Source organism: Rattus norvegicus, chromosome 11, assembly GCF_021556685.1.
Source record: "Rattus norvegicus strain SHRSP/BbbUtx chromosome 11, alternate assembly SHRSP_T2T, whole genome shotgun sequence".
Taxonomy (NCBI): Eukaryota; Metazoa; Chordata; class Mammalia; order Rodentia; family Muridae; genus Rattus; species Rattus norvegicus.
This window is the reverse complement of record NC_141544.1, coordinates 78,542,972-78,561,559: the sequence shown is the minus strand read 5'-3', so window position 1 is coordinate 78,561,559 and position 18,588 is coordinate 78,542,972. Positions and strand designations below refer to the sequence as shown.

The 18,588-nt window shown below is 43.3% G+C and overlaps 1 protein-coding gene across 16 annotated transcripts in view; it reads left to right on the top strand.

The window, feature by feature from the left end:
• Positions 1-17,580, top strand: part of Parp9 (poly (ADP-ribose) polymerase family, member 9) — a 33,862-nt gene extending 16,282 nt beyond the window's left edge. For 15 of the 16 annotated variants that reach the window (XM_087576207.1, XM_087576215.1, XM_087576211.1 and 12 more), the window contains 5 exons: positions 657-714; positions 2,911-3,300; positions 10,386-10,522; positions 12,591-12,765; positions 16,807-17,580. In XM_087576207.1, the coding sequence (XP_087432333.1) occupies positions 657-714; positions 2,911-3,300; positions 10,386-10,522; positions 12,591-12,765; positions 16,807-17,201 (1,155 nt within the window). In that variant the 3' untranslated portion in view covers positions 17,202-17,580. 16 annotated transcript variants of the gene reach the window in all.
• The last annotated feature ends 1,008 nt before the right edge of the window (positions 17,581-18,588 follow it).

Here is an 18,588-nt window from a genome sequence, read left to right as displayed (position 1 = left end):
AGCTCCGGGGAAAGAAAAAAAAAAGACAAAATAAAATTAGTATGTCTCGTCTAACACACTAGGTAAGGATCCCACAATATGGTAGGATTCTAGCTTGGTAACATTTAATTTCTGCAAATTACCCACCCTTGGCCTAATAGCATAAGTCCTCATTTACTTGTTGGCATTTGTTCTCTCTGTTCTCGAAAGGTCGGCAAGCCATTTTTGATATGGGCTGATTCTTTCTCCCCTGCCTGCTGCTCTTCCTCCTCTTTGACCTCTTCCTTCTCCTCCTCCAAGATATTTATTGATAGTTTTTGTCCTGGACAGAGCTGGGTATCTATAAAAGGCAATAAAGGGCCATTTAGCAAACATGTCTACCGTATTGACTTAGCCAGGTGTTTTGTCTCAGAGAAAGAAACAGCTCTCTAGAACCCATGGTCTCATGAGGATCAGGTGTTCATCGCTGGTGGACAGAACTGGAAAGACACTGCCAAATCTTGCCCTTGGCTCCCCTGAAGACCTCTAGGTTCCTCGCTGACCGTCTGCTTATTGTCTACTCCTTTCATAACTGTTATTGCTAATCTTTGTTTATCAGTGGATAACGTTAGCTCATTTCCAAATTCTTGGATGTGGTTGTCCACTCTGCTGTAACTGTTCTGCTTTGCTTACCTTAGGTTTTTTGTGCTGAAATGACGAAAAGGTCCAGTGAGCTGAATCTCAACAGTGATGGAGGTGAGTAAGAAATTAAGAGTTTTATAGGCATAATGGGATATGAGTAGAGGCAGGAGCATCGGGAGTTCCAGGTCATATTCACCTCAAAGCAAGTTTGAGGCCATCCTGACCTACGTGAGACTCTTTTTTAAAGAAGAGGTGGGGTGCCTGTCTATGTATTCTCATCACCAATTCTGACTCGGGAACTCTGGCCTAGTCAAGCAGGTGCCTTGAAAAACTGTTTAGTTGATCTCATGGCTGAGGTAGGTTTGGGGTTGCTGGATAGATGGGTTAAATTGGTCTTGGATGCTGTGTGTCTGTCTCACTCTTTGGGGTGGAATGTTTAATGGCTCTGCGTGACTGGAAGTACAGAAGGGGTGACTCTGTTGAGAGTCTTGGGATGGTGCTTCTTAGAAGCCTATATTTATTTGTCTGTGGTGTGATGATAGTAACAGTAGGTGATTGTGAGATGGCTAAACAGGTAAAAGCACCTGCTGCCAACCCTAATAACCAGAGTCCAGCTCCCGGAACCCATACAGGAAAAGGGAAAAAACCGATTTTCACAGATTGTCATGTGACCTCCAAATGTATACCACAGTACCTGTGTGCTTTCACACACACACGCACACACACTATAAATTATAGACACTATTTTGATTATTTCCAATTATCAAAAGATGTTTTATAAATTAAAATTACAAATAAGGAGGAGATGGACAAACTCCTCAGGTAGACTAAGTGAGGGAAGGGACTCTTCAGACTGGGACAGATCAAGAATAGCTTCACTCAAGAATGTTTCAAGGCTGAGCCATCTCCAGCCCCTACTCTATTGTCTTGGGATCACTGCTGGGAAGCAGGGTTGTGTAAACATTAGTGCCAGATGCCCACTAGCTTGGTGGACATGGTTAGTCCTACTGCTCTGTGTTTTCTTTTCTTTTTTTTTTGGTTCTTTTTTTCGGAGCTGGGGACTGAACCCAGGGCCTTACGCTTCCTAGGCAAGTGCTCTACCACTGAGCTAAATCCCCAGCCCCTGCTCTGTGTTTTCTTAATGACTCTGGGAATCTTAAGTGACTTCATTTGTAAGATGAACTAAGTAGATCCTATCTCACAGGATTGTGAGGCATAAATAAAATATGTAAAGCTCTTGGAACAATGTCTGGAATAGTTTTCAACTTGCTTTTTCTCCTCTCAAAGTATGTTTCTGTGACTTAGTTGTGTGAAGGTAATTTCTTTTCATCAGTGCAATAACATTCCGTTATTGAAGGGTATGAGGGTATTTCCACTGGGTACTTAGTTCCAATGTGAACCTTTAAGATGACTCAATGGGTAAAGGTACTCCTTACCAAGCCTAAGCACCTGAGTTTGATCTCCTGACTCTAAATTGTTCTCTGGACACACACACACACACACACACACACACACACACACACACACACACTATGAACCTTGCAAAACTTCCAAATTCTTGCCTGGTTGGTGAGTGATGGTCGATTTCTCTGATTACAGTCAAGATAAGCATATTTTTCACATAGATGCAAGCCACTAGGTTTGCTTTTCAGTGAAACATTTTTGCCTAACTGGCTACTGGTTTGCAACTTTTTAAAATTTAATATTTTAATTAATTCTTTGAGAATTTCATACAACACACCCTAATTCTCTCCCTAGCTCTTTCCAGGTCTATCCCTCTATTTTATGCATTTATTTATTTTGAGACAGGGTCTCATATTGCCAAGGTTAGCCTCAAAATCTCTATGTAGCCAAGGCTAGCCTTCAATTCCTGATTCTCTTGGTTCTGCCTCTCAAATATGAGGATTACAAGCACATGTTAGGACTCTCAACTTCAGGTTTTTTTTTTTTTTGTTTGTTTGTTTTTTTAAAATAAATTTTATTCCTTGAATTCTGGAGCTTTAGGTATTTGATTTTAAATCTGGTAGGTGCAAGAGGTGAAGGCATATGTCACTTTAGCAGGTGAGTATAGGTAAACTCACTTGTGACTTTGGCAGCTCACACACAGCAGAGGGTAGGTGTGACAAAGCGTTGTCCTCTAAGGTAACTGGTGTTTTTATTAAGGAGGCCATAAGCTAAGCATGCAGATTCTCTTTATACCTGGTGTGGCATTACAGATCGATGGCTTAGCTGCTGTGGCTGGCAATGGTGGTAGGTACCCTGGGGCAAATACCTGCAAATTCATCGGTCTCCCATATCTGTTTTTGATAGGCCTTTTATCCCTGCCGTGGACCAGAGGGGAGCAAAGAAGCAGCAGCCTTGAGGATGGATCTCCTGCCATCGATCTCATGGGTGTAGAAGTGGGAGAGATGTGTGAGGCCAAGGAATGGATTGAAAGGTTGCTGACCTCCAAGGACCATCACATCGTTGAGAATAATCATATTCTCTACCTTGGGATAAAAGAGCACGGCATGTTGTCTCAGCTCCAGACAAGTTCAAACGTCTCCATTTCAGAGACAGTCAGTCCTAGAACGGCAACTTTAGAGGTTAAAGGTTCCCAGGCCGACCTCATTGAAGCAGTTATGAAGATTGAATGTATGCTGTGTGGAGTTCAGGAAGAAGTGGCAGGAAAAAAGGAAAGAAGTCTTCGGAGCTTGTCAGGTGAGTAACTAGCATATTAAGTTAAAAGCCCTTGCTAGGCATTGCGTAAATAAATACATAAAACTTAAATGAGGAAAGAGTTTATTAAATTTCAAGTAAATGTCCTTCTAACTAAGGGATGAGGGAAGTGTTAGTATTGGTATTAGTACTGGTTAGTACTAATTAGTACTGGTTAGTGTTGGTACTGACAGTAACTTTGTTAAGTAAGGGCAAAGCAGTAATATTCCAAAGTGCTTTCTGCAGATAGAGAAGATGGGACAGAAACAGAAAGGAGCAAAACAGTGAACCTCCATCTCCCAAAGCCACGTGGAATCCCAACAGAGATAGTCAGGAGGATCAGGAGTTCAAGGCTACCCTCAGCTACAAAGTGAATTGGAGTCTAACCTGCCCTACATAAAATCCTGTATTCAAACAAAACAGTCAGCTCTCCCAAGTGTTCCTTCTGGTCATGAGTATATTTGTGTATTTGTGGCTAACAGACTGAGCGAATAAATAAACCATTCTGGCTCAGGGTTAGGTCATTCGGTTTTCATGATTGAGGGTATAAATGTTTTTATTTATTCTCTGAGACTTTCATACATGTATACAATATATGAAATTTTGATCATATTCACCCCATTCTTCTGTTCCAGTTCCTCGTAGACCTCCCTGCTGGGATGACTCACAAATATTGTATTTGTGAATTTGTGAAATATTATGAAAAACCAGTAAATACAATAATACCAGTAAACCTCACAACTGTTAATTGTTAGGCCAGGCTGCACCAGGCTAGCAGGATATGTAAATGTTTGTCACATCCTCACCTGCCCAAAAAGAGAGGCATGCTGCTGTGGGGAACATCACATAGCCCCCAGTGCCAACTGGTTGAGTTTGCATAAGAAAGAGCTGGGGGCTGGGCCTGGGCCTTGAGCAGAAAGACCTACAAGAAAGAGACACTCTTGAGAGTCAAATGGAGTGACTCAGTGGTAGGTAATTTGGGTAAGTTTAGATGGGCTAGATAAGGAGCAGTCCCAGCAAACAGGCCAACGGCTTTAAAGTGTATAGATGTCTATGTGTCTTTGTTATTATTATTGTATTACTTTTATCCTTCCCAGTGTCTTTATTATTATTAAGCCTCAAGCAGGACCTGTAAAAGCCTCACAATATCCCCTCCACATTTCCCTTCCAACTTCATGTCTTTTTTAAAAAAAGTCCACTGAGTCCAAATGGAGCCTTCCATATGCACGTGAGTCTAATGCTATCCAGTGGACCATGAACAACCTACTGGGCTACATCCTTGAGAAAAATGGACTCTTCCTCCTAGTGGCCATCAGATATCATAGGTCCTTAGTTCGAGGGGCAGTTCCTGAGGCTCTACCCTTCACATGCTCAGATTTTGACTGGCTTCATTTTATGCATATCTGGTACAGGCAGCCACAGCTGCTGTGAGTTCCTGTTTCCAGCACCTCTGTTGTATCCAGACTTCCTCTCTCTCTCTCTCTCTCTCTCTCTCTCTCTCTCTCTCTCTCTCTCTCTCTTTCTTTCTCTCTCTCTGTCTTTTAAAAAAGAGGTCTCAAGTAGCCCAAACTGGCCTTGACCTCCTTACATACCTAAGGATGGCCTTGAGCTTCTGGTTCTTCTGCCTGTGTGGCTCTTGAGTGCTGAATTTACAGGTCTCTGCCACTGTTACGTTATCTGTGCTGATGAAAGGAGCCAATTCGAGCCAAATTAAAGTATATAAAGGCAGGTTTATTGGGTACAGCTCTCAGACTGGCTCATTGAGTTGCTGTGCAGGTGAGGAGACAGAGAAGTGGGAGGCCAGAGAGAAGAGAGGGAGGGAGAGCGGCAGAGCGGCAGAGGAGAGAACCAAAATGTCTGGGTTATACATGGAAGAGCCTCCTGGGGAGGGGAAGCCCAGCCACAGGCTTCAGGGTAGAGGGCAGGATATGCTAGTCATGCGCTGTAGCAGTTAGGGACTGAGGGATGCTGGGAGAGCCTAGAGACTGGTTCTGCTTTGTATGTTAAATAGACACCTCCACAGCTTGTTCTGAGCCTGAATCCCAACGGTGCCCAACCTTTTTTTTTCTGTTTTGCTTTTGAGATAAGGTCTAACACTATAACCCTGGCCATCCTAAAACTGACAATGTATCCTGGGTGAGCTTTGAACTTAGGATAGTCCTCCTGTCTCAGCCTCCCTGAGGTTACAGATGTGAGTCACCATAGTTAGCTGAGGTCACATCACTTTGATAGGTCATGTCTTATCTTTCTACTGTCATTTGTTCATTAATAAATCAATCAGTAATAAACAGGTAAGTTGGATGTACTTGTCAGGGATTACACAGAAAGCCTAAAGACCAAGTTAGAGCCGTGCATGAAAGACAACAAAAATGGAACAGGCCCAATTCTGCGAGTGGAGCATTAACATTTAACTGTGTTTTGCCTGATTACTTAGAGTTTTATTACACTGATGTATTTCTGGCAACATTATGGTCTCTATAATTGCTGTTTTGAACTCTGGTCACCAGCAAAAGTAATAACTGGTATTGTGAGATGTAACCAAGTACCTCTTAGTCAATATTATTACACTCATCAGAGGAACTTTGGGGGTTTAGATCTATGGAAATCTTTTGCGAGCCCTAGAGCTAGCTAAGATATCGTCTCATTTAAAATGCCACTTCGATGGTCAGCAAGAAGGCTCAGCAGGTAAAAGCACTTGCCATCTTACCTGAGTTCAATCCCTGGAATTGAGTGGTAGAAAAGAACCAACTCCCACAAGCTGTCTCGGCTTCTGTCTGTATCCATGGGTCCAGGCACATACCCACATGCACACAAATAAATAAATGTGATTAAAAAAATGTGTCACTTTGAGTGATGGCAGATCCTTATAATCCCAGCAGTCAAGAGGTGAGGCAGAAAGGCAAGCTTAAGCTATCTAATGGGATAGAGATCCTGGCCAAAAGAAAAAGCAAAGTAAAACACAGTAACCAAACAAGAAAAGCAAAATCCTGTGTCATCCTGGAAGACAGATTATACCATTGACCTACTATGGACTGCACTGTGCTAGATACTGCTGATAAACGTGGTGGGCATTGTCCCTGCAGTCTGAGGACACTGATAAGGTAATGGGTGAGCTATGACAGAGGGAGGCAGCTGTGCTCTGGGAATACAGAGGACACCTCGTGCCCACCTGGGAGCCCAGGACGAGACTTCTTGAAGGAGGTCTGGGGAATAGAAAGCTGAATAAGTGGCAGCTAACCAGAGGAAGAAATGAGTGCAGGGCTAATGAGCTGCAGTGGCACATGATGTGACTGCACTCAGGGACAGGCAGAGAGTCAGGAGTTCAAGGTCATCCTCTGCTGCGTGGTAGATTTCAGGTCAGGCCGGGCTACACGAGGCCCCCTCTTAGGAAACAGAGGCTGGAAAAGTGGCAGTTAAGACACTTGTTGAGGGGTTGGGGATTTAGCTCAGTGGTAGAGCGCTTGCCTAGCAAGTGCAAGGCCCTGGGTTCGGTCCCCAGCTCTGGAAAAAAAAAAAAAAAAAAAAAAAAGAAAAGGAAAAAAAAAAAGACACCTGTTGATTTTACAGAGGACCTGGGTTTTGTTCCCAGTGTCCACGTGACATCTCACAACGGCCTTTAATTCTAGTTCCGGAGCGTCTGATCCCTCTTCTTACCTCTGCTGCTACCACACACACACATTCGTAGTGCAGAGTTGTGGGAGTCTCATGTTCTTTGGTAGAAGACTAGGCATGTTTCTTCACAGTAGCATTTCAGAGGTTCAAACCAATGTCCTCTTTTAGGTTGAAGTTTGTGTTATTAAGAGAGGAAAATTTTGAAATTCCGTTATTCTATGGGATGTCAACTATATATTAGAAAAATTTAAGCAAAAATTGACCTGAGGTGGTGTTAAGGGTCCATGATTCGCTGAAGAATGATACCCCAAAATAGTATGTAAATGCAAAGAGTGTTTTATTCTGCTGAAGTCCAGCATGCTGGGGTCTCCCATTGCCAAGACAGAGACACAACCAAGTGAGCTCGCAGGCCTGAGTTAAAGCACATTAGGGGATTCCAGGATAAGTGGCCTTTATCTTTTTCCGTCTCTAGGGACATTCCATGAGTGGAGGTGGGGGGAGTGGGTGTGAGTGGGTGGGCTAGAAACTTGCTGAGGAAATAGCTGAGGAAGTCTGGAAACTGCTGTTGACCCTTTGTCCTTGCCTCAGGCCAGGTGGCAGGGCTTCTGAGGACAGGAGTTGCTTGGAGTTGCCCAGTTCTTGGAAACAGATTTAGCCCTCTCTCTTGAACTGCCGATTTGAAGCCTGTCAGAGAGTCAGCGGAACCTCCGTTCCAGCTGTTGTATCTTTTCTGATGATTACTTCTGACAGTAGAAGCTTGTGGATCTTTGTGTCTCCCATGCCCCACCCGTGCAGAGCCTGGTCTGCAGCAGGAGTTTGGTTAGTGTTTGATGAATTCAGGAGACCTGAAAGCTAATCTCCTGCTTTATAAATGTGTGATGTACAGTCTCTTCCGTAGAGGTCTGGGGCTCTGGATTGCTTCTGCTTTTGTCTCTCTTGTTTTCTTAGATTGACAATTGAGTCCTCTATGGAGTTACTTTAAACATGTCACCTGCATTGCACGGTTAAATCAAAGTCCATTTGACTAGGCGCTGGACTGTGCTTAGGCTGTTTTACTATGTTTGTTCTCCAGTCAAACTGAAGTTACATGGATAAAGCGAGCTTACTTACACACACCCCTACCTCCACCACCACCGCCTGTGTGTTTGTCTACTTGTGTGTTCAGTCAAGTAGAGAGGTTCCTTGGATAAAAACATTAAATTTCAAGATTGAAGGGAAGAGGAAAGAAGGGGGGAAAGAAGCAAAGGGAGGAAAACAAGGAAAGGAGGGAGGAAGCAGAGGACACCATAGATTCTTCAGCTCTGGAATCTGCTCCTGCTCAAACCACGAGTGACATATGTCATGTCTCCTTGTGGAAATCACAAGGGAAAGCCAGGTTTCTAATCTTACCTACTTTGTTGGGTTAGGTAAGTTGCTTAACTTTCCTGAATTTCTTCTTCCTTGATTATAAAGCTCTGTTGATCATTTCTGTGGTGGTTTGATAAAGAGGAGGTAAAGAAGTGAATGGGTTTGAAAACTGAAACGTTGTATGAATGTCTTGTCTCCCATGCTTTCTGCATTTTTAATTTTTTTTTTTAATGTGTCTGGGTGCTTTCCGTGCGTGGTACATATGCAATGCCCATGTACATATGCAGTGCCCATGAAGGCCAGAAGAGGGTGTCACATCCTTTGGGACTTGACCTACGTTCTGGGAATCAAACCCAAGAACCCAGGTCCTCTGCAAGAACACGTGCTCTGAACTGCTGAGCCAGCTTTCCAGTCCCCTTTATGTTTTCTTAATTCTTTGCAGCTTGGCTCAGGTACGAACATTTCCTGAGCAGTGTCACTGTTTACTATGACCATAGCATTATTGTAGGGAGAAAAATGTAATTACTGCTTTCCTCACCCACATCTTTGTAGTCTTATGGCCCACACCATCAAAGACAAGTGGATCATCCCTCTATTTTATCCTGTGACTTACTGTACTGCAGTTCTAGAACCAGGGTTTTAGGGCGTAAGCTCTGGCTTCAGTTGCCTCAGGAGTCTTAGCTCGGCCACCCTTCCCAGGACTCAGAGCAGTAGTAGTGAAAAGCAGAGAAAGATTTTATTAGTTTACATCAGGAAGAGGAAGGGATAAAAGGTCCCCCGGTGGGGCTGGGGATTTAGCTCAGTGGTAGAGCGCTTACCTAGGAAGCGCAAGGCCCTGGGTTCGGTCCCCAGCTCCGAAAAAAAGAACCAAAAAAAAAAAAAAAAAAAAAAAAAAAAAGGTCCCCCGGACTTTCAGTTTCTTCTTCTGGTTACTTGTGTGAGTTTTAGGTTTAATTAAAGGATGAATTATGGGACATGGCTTAGCAGTTAAGAGATGAGTCCTACCCTTTTGGAGGACCTGGGTTTGATTATTCCAAACACTTGCAGTCACTAAGAAGCTAAACCCCAGTTCCAGAGGATCTGATGCCCTCTTCTGGTCTCCCGCCTGTACTGCAGGCACACAGTGCACAAGACACGCATGCAGGCAGAACACACATGGCACATAAAATGAAAATAAATCTCGAAAGGAAAAAAAGACGACTTTGAGGGCAGGCAGAGAAAGCACGCAGTCCTCCTCAGGCCTTTCCTGCTCATCATCACCTCAGCTCAGGGTCTGCAAGGTGGCCTCATAAATTACTGTTAATAACAGTCTTCTAGGGGAGGGACTAACCCAGATTCTACAAGAAGATCCGTCTCCATCACAGACGATTGTTCTCATCATGCAGGTGGCCTCAAGGTGACTAATGTTAAGATAAAGTAGACTGTACTCCTTACTAATAGACGTGCCTGCACACGTAGGTCTGAAGTAAAAGAGACAAATGTGAAGCGTAGAGGTGGCAGGCTTCTATCTTGTTTTAGATACCTTTAGGACCAAATGAAGAGCAAAGGTTTCTGTTGGTTTTAATCAGAAGCCGCTCCGGAGGACCTGGTACAGCTCTTCCAGCATGTCCTAAACAGTACAAAGCATATGCTCCCAATGGGATAGTCTTCTACACTCTTAGATACTAGATATTTATTTTGGTTTTTTTGAGACAGGGTTTCTCTGTGTAGCTGTCTTGGAACTCGATCTGTAGACCAGGCTGGCCTCGAACTCAAGGTGGCTCAAGCTCTTTATTTCACAGTGTGCATACACCAGGCATGCATATACTGCCGTATCCACCTGCCTCTGCTTCCCGACTGGTGGGATTAAAGGTATGCACCACTACTGCCCGTCATGAATTTGTTTTGGGGTTCAGTGGTTAAGAGCACTGTCAGTTCTTACAGAAGCCCTGAGTTCGATTCTCTACAACCATATGGTGGCTCCCGACCATCTATACTAGGATCTGATGCCCTCTTCTGGCATGCAGGTGTACATGCAGATAGAGCACTGATATAAAATAAACTTAAAAAAAAATGAACATTTTCCCCTGTGTTCATGAAACATTGAAACAAAGTTTTATCATGGTTTTTATTTATTTATTTATTTTTAGGATGGGGAACTGACCAGCAAGGAAAACTGAAAGAAATGGAAGAATCGTGCACATTTCAACGATACCCAGTATCTTTAACTCAGGAATTTCTGGACCGAAAGAAACACTTTGACAAGTGTGGCTTGTGTGTTGTGAAGGTATATCTAATCAAAGGCGGCTCTGGTTTACCTAGCTGTTAACTGGTTCTGTCGCCAGAATAAAAGTTCTCCTGCCAAGGACTTAGCCGCTCTCTGGAATGAGATTGGGTGGGAATACAGGCCTGAAGGGTAGAGTTGAAACCGGGAGGCAGACATTCTGTCGAGATAAGCAGAGCCACAGATTCAAGATTCATGAGCAAGTGACCACGCACAACAGTGTTTAGCCTGCCATGCTACTCCCATTTACCCACTCCCCCCCCCCCCCCCCCCGGGGCTGGGGCCCGAACCCAGGACCTTGCGCTTCCTAGGTAAGTGCTCTACCACTGAGCCAAATCCCCAACCAAATAGGTTTTTTTTTTGAGCTGAGGACCGAACCCAGGGCCTTGCGCTTGCTAGGCAAGAGCTCTACCACTGAGCTAAATCCCCAACCCCCATTTACCCACTTTTTACCTCACTAAACCATTAGCTTTAATGGGACACATACTGTGTCTGTATTGTTGGTCATTGCAGTACCAGTGACTGCATATGGTGATGATGCAGGAGAACTGTGTGTGTAGCGGGACAGGCATGCCTGGTGTGTGTGCTGTCGAAATAAAGAGGCTTCTGCAGTTAAAGTGTTTCAACAAGGCAAAAGTTTATATCACATTAGCAGGGAGTGCTACTCAGAAAGCAGAAGGGCCAGCAAACTGGGTGGGGAGCTCGCTCCATTTTATTCTAACACTGGTGGAGATGTGCCCTGTCCCCATTGACAGGGTCTGACCTCACAGTCTCTGCTTGCTAGCTTTTAAAAGAAACAGTGAAAAAGAAATGAAGGAAAGGGGGTGGGGAGTGTCGGTGTCTAAATGACTTAAACTCTGAGAATGTTGCTTGGCCTTTGTAAATAAAAAAGCTTTATGGAGTAGGGGATTAAAGCATTTGTGTAAAAGTCTCACTAGGTAGAGGAGATAAAAAGGTTTGAATTCCTTATCATAAAAGACTGTCAGGAAAGTCTAATATTTGTGGTCTGTAATATGTGGAGGTCAGAAAACCTTAGCTATTGTCCTGCCTTAGGACACTTCTCTTCCTCAACTCTCCTTGTTTTTTGAGACAGGGTCTGTGGTGTTTAGAGTGAGAATCCCCCTCCGACCCCCACAAAGGCTCATACATTAGAATCCTTGGTCCCCAGTTAGTGTAACTATTTCTGAAGGGTTTGGAGGTGTGACCTTATTGGAGGGGGTGTGTCACTGGGGGGGTGGGCCTTGAGGTTTCAAAAGTTTTGCCAGTCTGTCTTGCTCTCTGTTATGTTCTAGCACACGCCCGCTTCCTTTAATATGATGATCATGGACCAAACCCCAAAAACTATAAGCCAGCCCCAGTTAAATGCAGTCTTTAATAAGAGTTGCCTTGGACATGGTGTCACTTCACAGAAGTAGAATAGTATATAACACAGGGTCTCTCATTTTTACTTGGAACTTGCTAACTGGGCAAGCTTGGCCAGCCAGTGCGCCTCAGGGACATGTGTCTTCCATGTGTCCTCCCCAGTGCTGGGATTACAAGCACATGTCACATGTTTGGCTTTTTAAAATGTAGAGTCTGAAGATTGAACACATGCCCTCATGTTTTTAAGCCAAGCACTTTACTAACTAATGGAGCCATCCCCCCCCAGGCCTGTGAGTTTTTATTAATATACTTTCTTTTGAGACATAGTCTCATGTAGCCCAGGCTAGCTTCCTACTTGCTGTGTAGCTGAGATTGTCCTTGATCTCTTTCTTTTTTTTTTTTTTTGGTTCTTTCTTTTTTCGGAGCTGGGGACCGAACCCAGGGCCTTGTGCTTCCTCCTTGATCTCTTTCTGATCCTCCTGTCTCTACTTCTGGGTCTATAGGCATACAACTGACATTATTACATTTGTTGGGAAAAAAAAGGGGGGAGTAGGTAGATTTTGAAGAGAGAGAAGCCAAATTAGGAGAGAACTGAAAAGCAAACTTCATATACTCCATCCACATAGCAATGCATTTTTCAAGCAGTGCAGGAAACAATTTAAGTCGCCACTTTTCTGACCATCGGTTCTCTTCTCCTCTCTGCTTATAGGTGGAGGAGGTAGACAATGAGGTGTTGCTGGCTGCGTTCCAAGAGAAGAAGAAGATGATGGAAGAGAAGATGCCAAAGGGATCTGGGAGCCAAAGGTTGTTTCAGCAGGTCCCACACCAGTTCTGCAATGCAGTATGCAGAGTCGGCTTCCACAGACTGTACTCCACACACAATGGTAGGTATCGGGCTTGTCTCTGGGGCTTGTCCTTGGGGCTTGTCTTCAGGGCTGCCTACTTGTGCACAGGCAAGCAGGCATCAGTGGATGGCTGTGGGGAAGGATCCTTCACCCCTGAGCTCTGTCAGAGACGAAGTCTTTTAGAAATGGTCACTCTTTTGTCTTTTCTGTCTTTTGTTTGTGGGCTATCCTTGGATGTGAGTATGGACAGCAGGAGCTATGGTTCTGGTTTTTCTCTCCTTCCTGTTTCTGTGTTCTAGCTTTCCTGTCTACAGAGAACACCGTGATGCATCCCTTCCTTACCTTTCTCATTCCAACAAAATTATCAATACCAACTCCTCATTCCTTAGTTAGAAGCTTACATTTAACTTAAAGGTAACTTAGTTATTTAAGAAAAGTAGCGTGAAGAAGCTTGTGTCTTGTGCCCCACCCCACCTTTTTTAGACAGAGTCTGTATAGTCTTGGCTGTCTTGTAACTCACAGAGATCTGCCTGCTGCCGCCTCTCCCTGGTACTGGTACTAGGATTTAAGGTGTGTACCATCAAGCCGATCTGTTCTGCTCTCTAGTTCCTGTGCTGAATCAGGTATAATCTGGCAGGCGAAGTGCCCCTCTTATTAGCTACTGGTATGAAGTGGATTGGGAGAAGTGTAGTGATCACTCCCATTTTGAAACGGGAGAGGGAAAACACAGAACAAACACTTACTGTGTGCTGCTGGAGAGGACTCTAGTTCTATGCCTAGAGAGGGGATTGCCTTTGGACTGCCTCACAGGCTAGAACATGCTCAGATTATTGTAGCCAGACTACAATTTCCCCAGCAATTTGACTCCTTTAACAATTCAGTGGTTAAGAGCACCTGTTGCTCTTGCAGAGGACTCAGGTTTGATTCCCAGAACCTACATGGCGGTCCACAACCCTCTGTTACTCCAGTTCCAGGGGATTTGATGCCCTCTTCTGAACTATCCAAGCACCAAACACACATCCTTGGTACACGCACATTGATGTAGGCAAAACCACTCACACATAAAATAAAATGAATAACAATATTTTTTTTTAAAGTCCAGCAAGCAGGGCTGGAGATGGCTCAGAAGTTAAAAGCACTTGTTCTCCCCCAGGACCAGGGTTTGACTCTACTTGGTGACTCACAACCATCTGAATCCCAGTCCCAGAGGGATCCAGTGCCCTCTTCTGGCTTCTATGGACACTACATGCACATGGTGTACAAACATGTACACAAGCATTCACGCAGACACACAGAAAATAAGTAAAATGAAATAAATCTACAAACACACACAAAAAAATTGAAAAACTCATCACGGAGGAGGATTCATTTGAGGTCAAGTTCATGTCTTCATGATTCCACAAGGGGACACAGGATCCCTTTCCTCAGGTAACATCAATAAAACAGTTTTAAAAATGGACTCAGCAGGTAGCTCAAAGATTACTTTGTGGGAGCCAGAGAAAATAATAGAGCAGGCAAACAGGCTGTGCACTGGCTAGATGTGGGGTGGGAATAGAGGGAACATCATACTTGCTGAGCTTCCAGTCAAGACAGCAGGCGGGCTCAGCAGGGGGAGTCTATGGCTTCACAGGACACAGAAGTGAGCTCCAGAGACTGAGGGACGCCCCAGTATCAGGACAGACAGGCTTAAGATTTTGGTCAGGAGATAAAAGTGAGTGTTAGGCTGGGGAGGGGGAAGGTTGCAGTTTCTGGGTCAGAGCTAGTCACATCTCTTTCTTATTATTTCGGTTCTACCAGCTGGAAGAAAGAATTCTGAACTGAGAAAACTGCTCTAAAAAACTATCATGCTTTATTTTCCTGTCATTTATAGTTTAAAGTCAAAACAGGAAAAAACATGTTTTTAGTCCTTTGGGCCTTTTGTTGGAAAAGAATCTTCTCAGAAAACTAATCTATGGAAGCTAGAATTTTAAGACCGTGATCTCCTTATGAATTAAAAATAAATATCATATATATTAATATATGGATATATTTTATATGTGGATAAATGTATTAAGAGGCTTTGTTCTCAGCTTTATCTCTTTTGTCCTTGAGGCGTTATTCAAAAAGAAGCTCTTGTAATAAAACTTTTATTTATTTTTAATCCCAGACTACTATTATTTTGGCACTGTCTCTTCTCTGTTTACATTTTAGGGAAATCTCTTTGTGATGTTTTCAGAACACAAATACCACCATAGCCATTTATCATGAACTGTTCAGTGTGGCAGCCTCTAGCAACCCATGGCTACTGAACATAAGGCGTGGCTAATCTGAATTGAAATGTACTCTAAATATAAGTAAAATAGATACTGGATTTCAAAGCCTACATAAAGTATCTCCTTAGTGAAAAAAAATTTAAGTATACAACCTTTTAAAAGATTTAATTTACGTGTAGCAGTGTTTTCCTGCATGGATGTATATGCATCACACTAGGAGTGTGCCTGATGCCTGTGGAGATCAGAAGATGGTGGATCCCCCAGGAACTGGAGATATGGATGGTTGTGAGCTACCATGTGGGTGTTTGGAACTGAACCTGGGCCCTCTGAAAAACAAGCGCTTATAACTTCTGAGCCATCTTTCCAGCCCCCATCCCTAGTGAATTATTATACTGATAATTAGATATTAAAATGGCACTATAATAATTTGATTTCATCGTTGTTGTTGTTGTTGTTTGTTGTTGTTGTTTGGGACGTGGTTTCTCTGCAGAGGTGGCTGGCCTGGAACTTTATTTGTAGACCAGACTGGCCTGGAATTCATAAGAGATCTGCCTGTACTAGGATTAAAGGTGTGCACCACTACGCCAGGCTCACCCCCCCCTCCCTTTTGTTTAAAGTGTGGCTACTAGAAAACTATTAAAGTGTCATACGTGGCTTATATTGCATGTCTAATTCTCAGTGCTGCTCTAGAGCCTAAGGCAGTGTTTGGTTCAGTGTAGAAGGGACAGGAAGAAGGAATGACACTATAGCTTCAAAGAGGCTTTAGTGTGTTACCTTCTACATGATGTTTTCACTGCTGAGAAGTGAACCATGGGCCCATGGTGCTAATACATGTCACTAAGTTGCATTAAGTCCCCCTACGGTGAAGAAGGGCTACTGAACAGAGGCCATCTTGAAACTCAGAATTTGGCTCAGTCTAGAGGGTTTTGGTGTGTTTATTTTCATTTCTGTTATTTTGCTATTTAAGACAAGGTCTTCCTAGATAGTCTTGGTTTGCTGAGAACTAACTGTCAGCTCTGGTGTGCCAGGATTACAGACCTATACCACTATGCCTGGCTCTTGAGTATTATTAATATCCTAGAATCTGTCTTTTCTACAATAGGTATAAACCTAGTTCATAAACCTAGTTCAAAGCAGTGGAGGATGCTTAGTGGGACATTGATTGTACCAGGCCACAGTAAGAGACTATCGTACTTTGCAAGGGATATAAGGACTATATTCTCCTAAACCAAGGTTGTTCTTCTTGAACAAACCAAAAACATTTACATTGTTTCTCTTACAGTGTCCAGGACTCTGCCTTCTTGCCCACTCCCCTTTCTCTTTTTGATTTTCATGCTGCCATCCTAGCACAGGCTGGCCTCAAACTCAACCATCCTCCTGTCCTAGTGCCGCCTGTTCTTGCTGGGTGCTATTTCAAGGCTGTATTCTCAATAGCTGTAGAGATAGATAGACCTATTTGTAGCTTATGTAGCCTGCCAATGTTCTAAGAAAAACACATTTTCTTACTGCTGCCAACTGCCTAGTTAATATTGATTTGAATCATAATTTCTCCAAATCTTAGATTTTTATGCTTTAAGTGAAAATATTACCCAAATTACAGGTTAATTGAATCTAATCAATGTGAAATTGCTTTGAAAGCCAGCAACTTCTCTGTAAATTCTAATTGTGTGCTCTAACATTATTGTTGATATCAGTGGTATCAGTGATATTGTCTCAGGGGAGCAACTTAAGGTGGAGGTAATTAATTATGTGAATGTCTAGAGAGAGGATACATATTAGTACCCAAATGGACATCATCTACCAGAACATATTTTTTTTTCTCTTTCAGACCCAGTTTATGGAGCCGGCATATATTTCACCAAGAGCCTCAAAAAACTAGCAGACAAGGCCAGGAAAACCTCTAGCACAGACAGGCTAATCTATGTGTTTGAGGCAGAAGTACTCACAGGGTCCTTCTGTCAGGGTAATTTCTCAAATATCATCCCTCCGCCATTGAGTCCTGGGGCTTTAGATGTTCATGACAGCGTGGTTGACAGTGTTTCCAACCCTGAAACCTTTGTTATTTTTAGTGGCGTACAGGCGATGCCCAGGTACTTGTGGACTTGTACACAGGATAGGACATTCTCACAGCATCCAATGTGGTCCCAGGGCTACTCGTCAGAACCAGGAATGGCCTCTTCGCTGCAGTCCTGGGGAAGGGTCTCAAATGGCAGCCCTGTTTAGTCTCCACGTCATTTTAACAAGCAGAAGGGTTTGCGTGAACTGACAAAAATGACGACCATTAGTGACTTGAGTAACAGGTTATCTGTTCAGATTGATGGGGTCACTAAAGGCACCAGCCACACACTAGCATCTAGTGCCTTCACCAGTAGCTGGGCAGATGCCAGCTAAAACTTCCTCACTGTCTTTTCTACTTGACATCTTTTATCTCCTTCCCTGTAGGTGACAGCAAGAATACTTTATATAGAACAAGGATTCTTTTTTCAAGTCTGTTATTCTAAAATGTGATAGCACAAACTAGGACGACAGGATGATTTTGATTTTTCTATATAATTTTATAAAGTGCTTTGGATATTCAAATAAATCACCTTTGTCTGAATAACTGGCTGTGAATAGTTAATGCGTGAAATGGAATGACGGAAACTCACAGGACATCAAGACTTTAGTCATATCAAACAATGCCACTCAATGCTGGGTATGGTAGGGCACACCAAGTTCAAGTCCCTGAACTTGAGAGGAAGAGGCAGGAGAGATCTCTGAGTTTAAGGCAAGCCTTGTCTGCAGAGGGAGTCCCAGGACAGCCAAGGCTACACAGAGAAACCCTGTCATGGAAAAACAAGATACCCCACCCCCAACCAATAAACAAAAATTCACTGCCATTCATCCACTGTGTGGCTTAAGTACTAACTCACCAGGCATTTATTTGTGACTACAGTTGCTTCAGTCACTAACCAAGACAAATAGCCCCAAAACATTTTATCCTGAATAATTGGAAAAGGCAGGTATGGACACATGGACAAATATTAATAGTTAAAGGAGGGTTAACAGAGGTTTTGGAAAAATTTAAGTGAGAATAGGGGAAATTCATCAAGGACTCAGAAGAAGCTTCAAAAGAAACAGAGACCAGAAGGTAAGGGGGAGCAGAGCTAGAGGAGTGTTGTAGGCAAAGAGGATAGCTCTTATACGGACTGAATCCAAAAGAAAAAAGGCTGAATCCACCTCGACTGGGCCCAGATTTGGCTTTAAGGTGCTATTTGTAATATATGAGGCCAATCTTAGCATCTATGTACTTCCTACTGCCACATCCATGTTTGTCTGTAATTCTAAACCTCTGACTTCTCACTGGTCAATCTTCAACTCCTCATAAGAACATTCCCTTCTGCTCTTACCTTAAGCTGTATTCTCCTTGTAAGAAACATACGTATTTTACTATATGGTGCTGTCCTAAAATCTGGGCTTTATACTATCGGCTTGAAAGGTCTCCCACTGGGCTGGAGAGATGGCTCAGTGGTTAAGAGTTCAAATCCAGCAACCACATGGTGGCTCACAACCATCTGTAATAAGATCTGATGTGCTCTTCTGGTGTGTCTGAAGAGAGCTACTGCATACT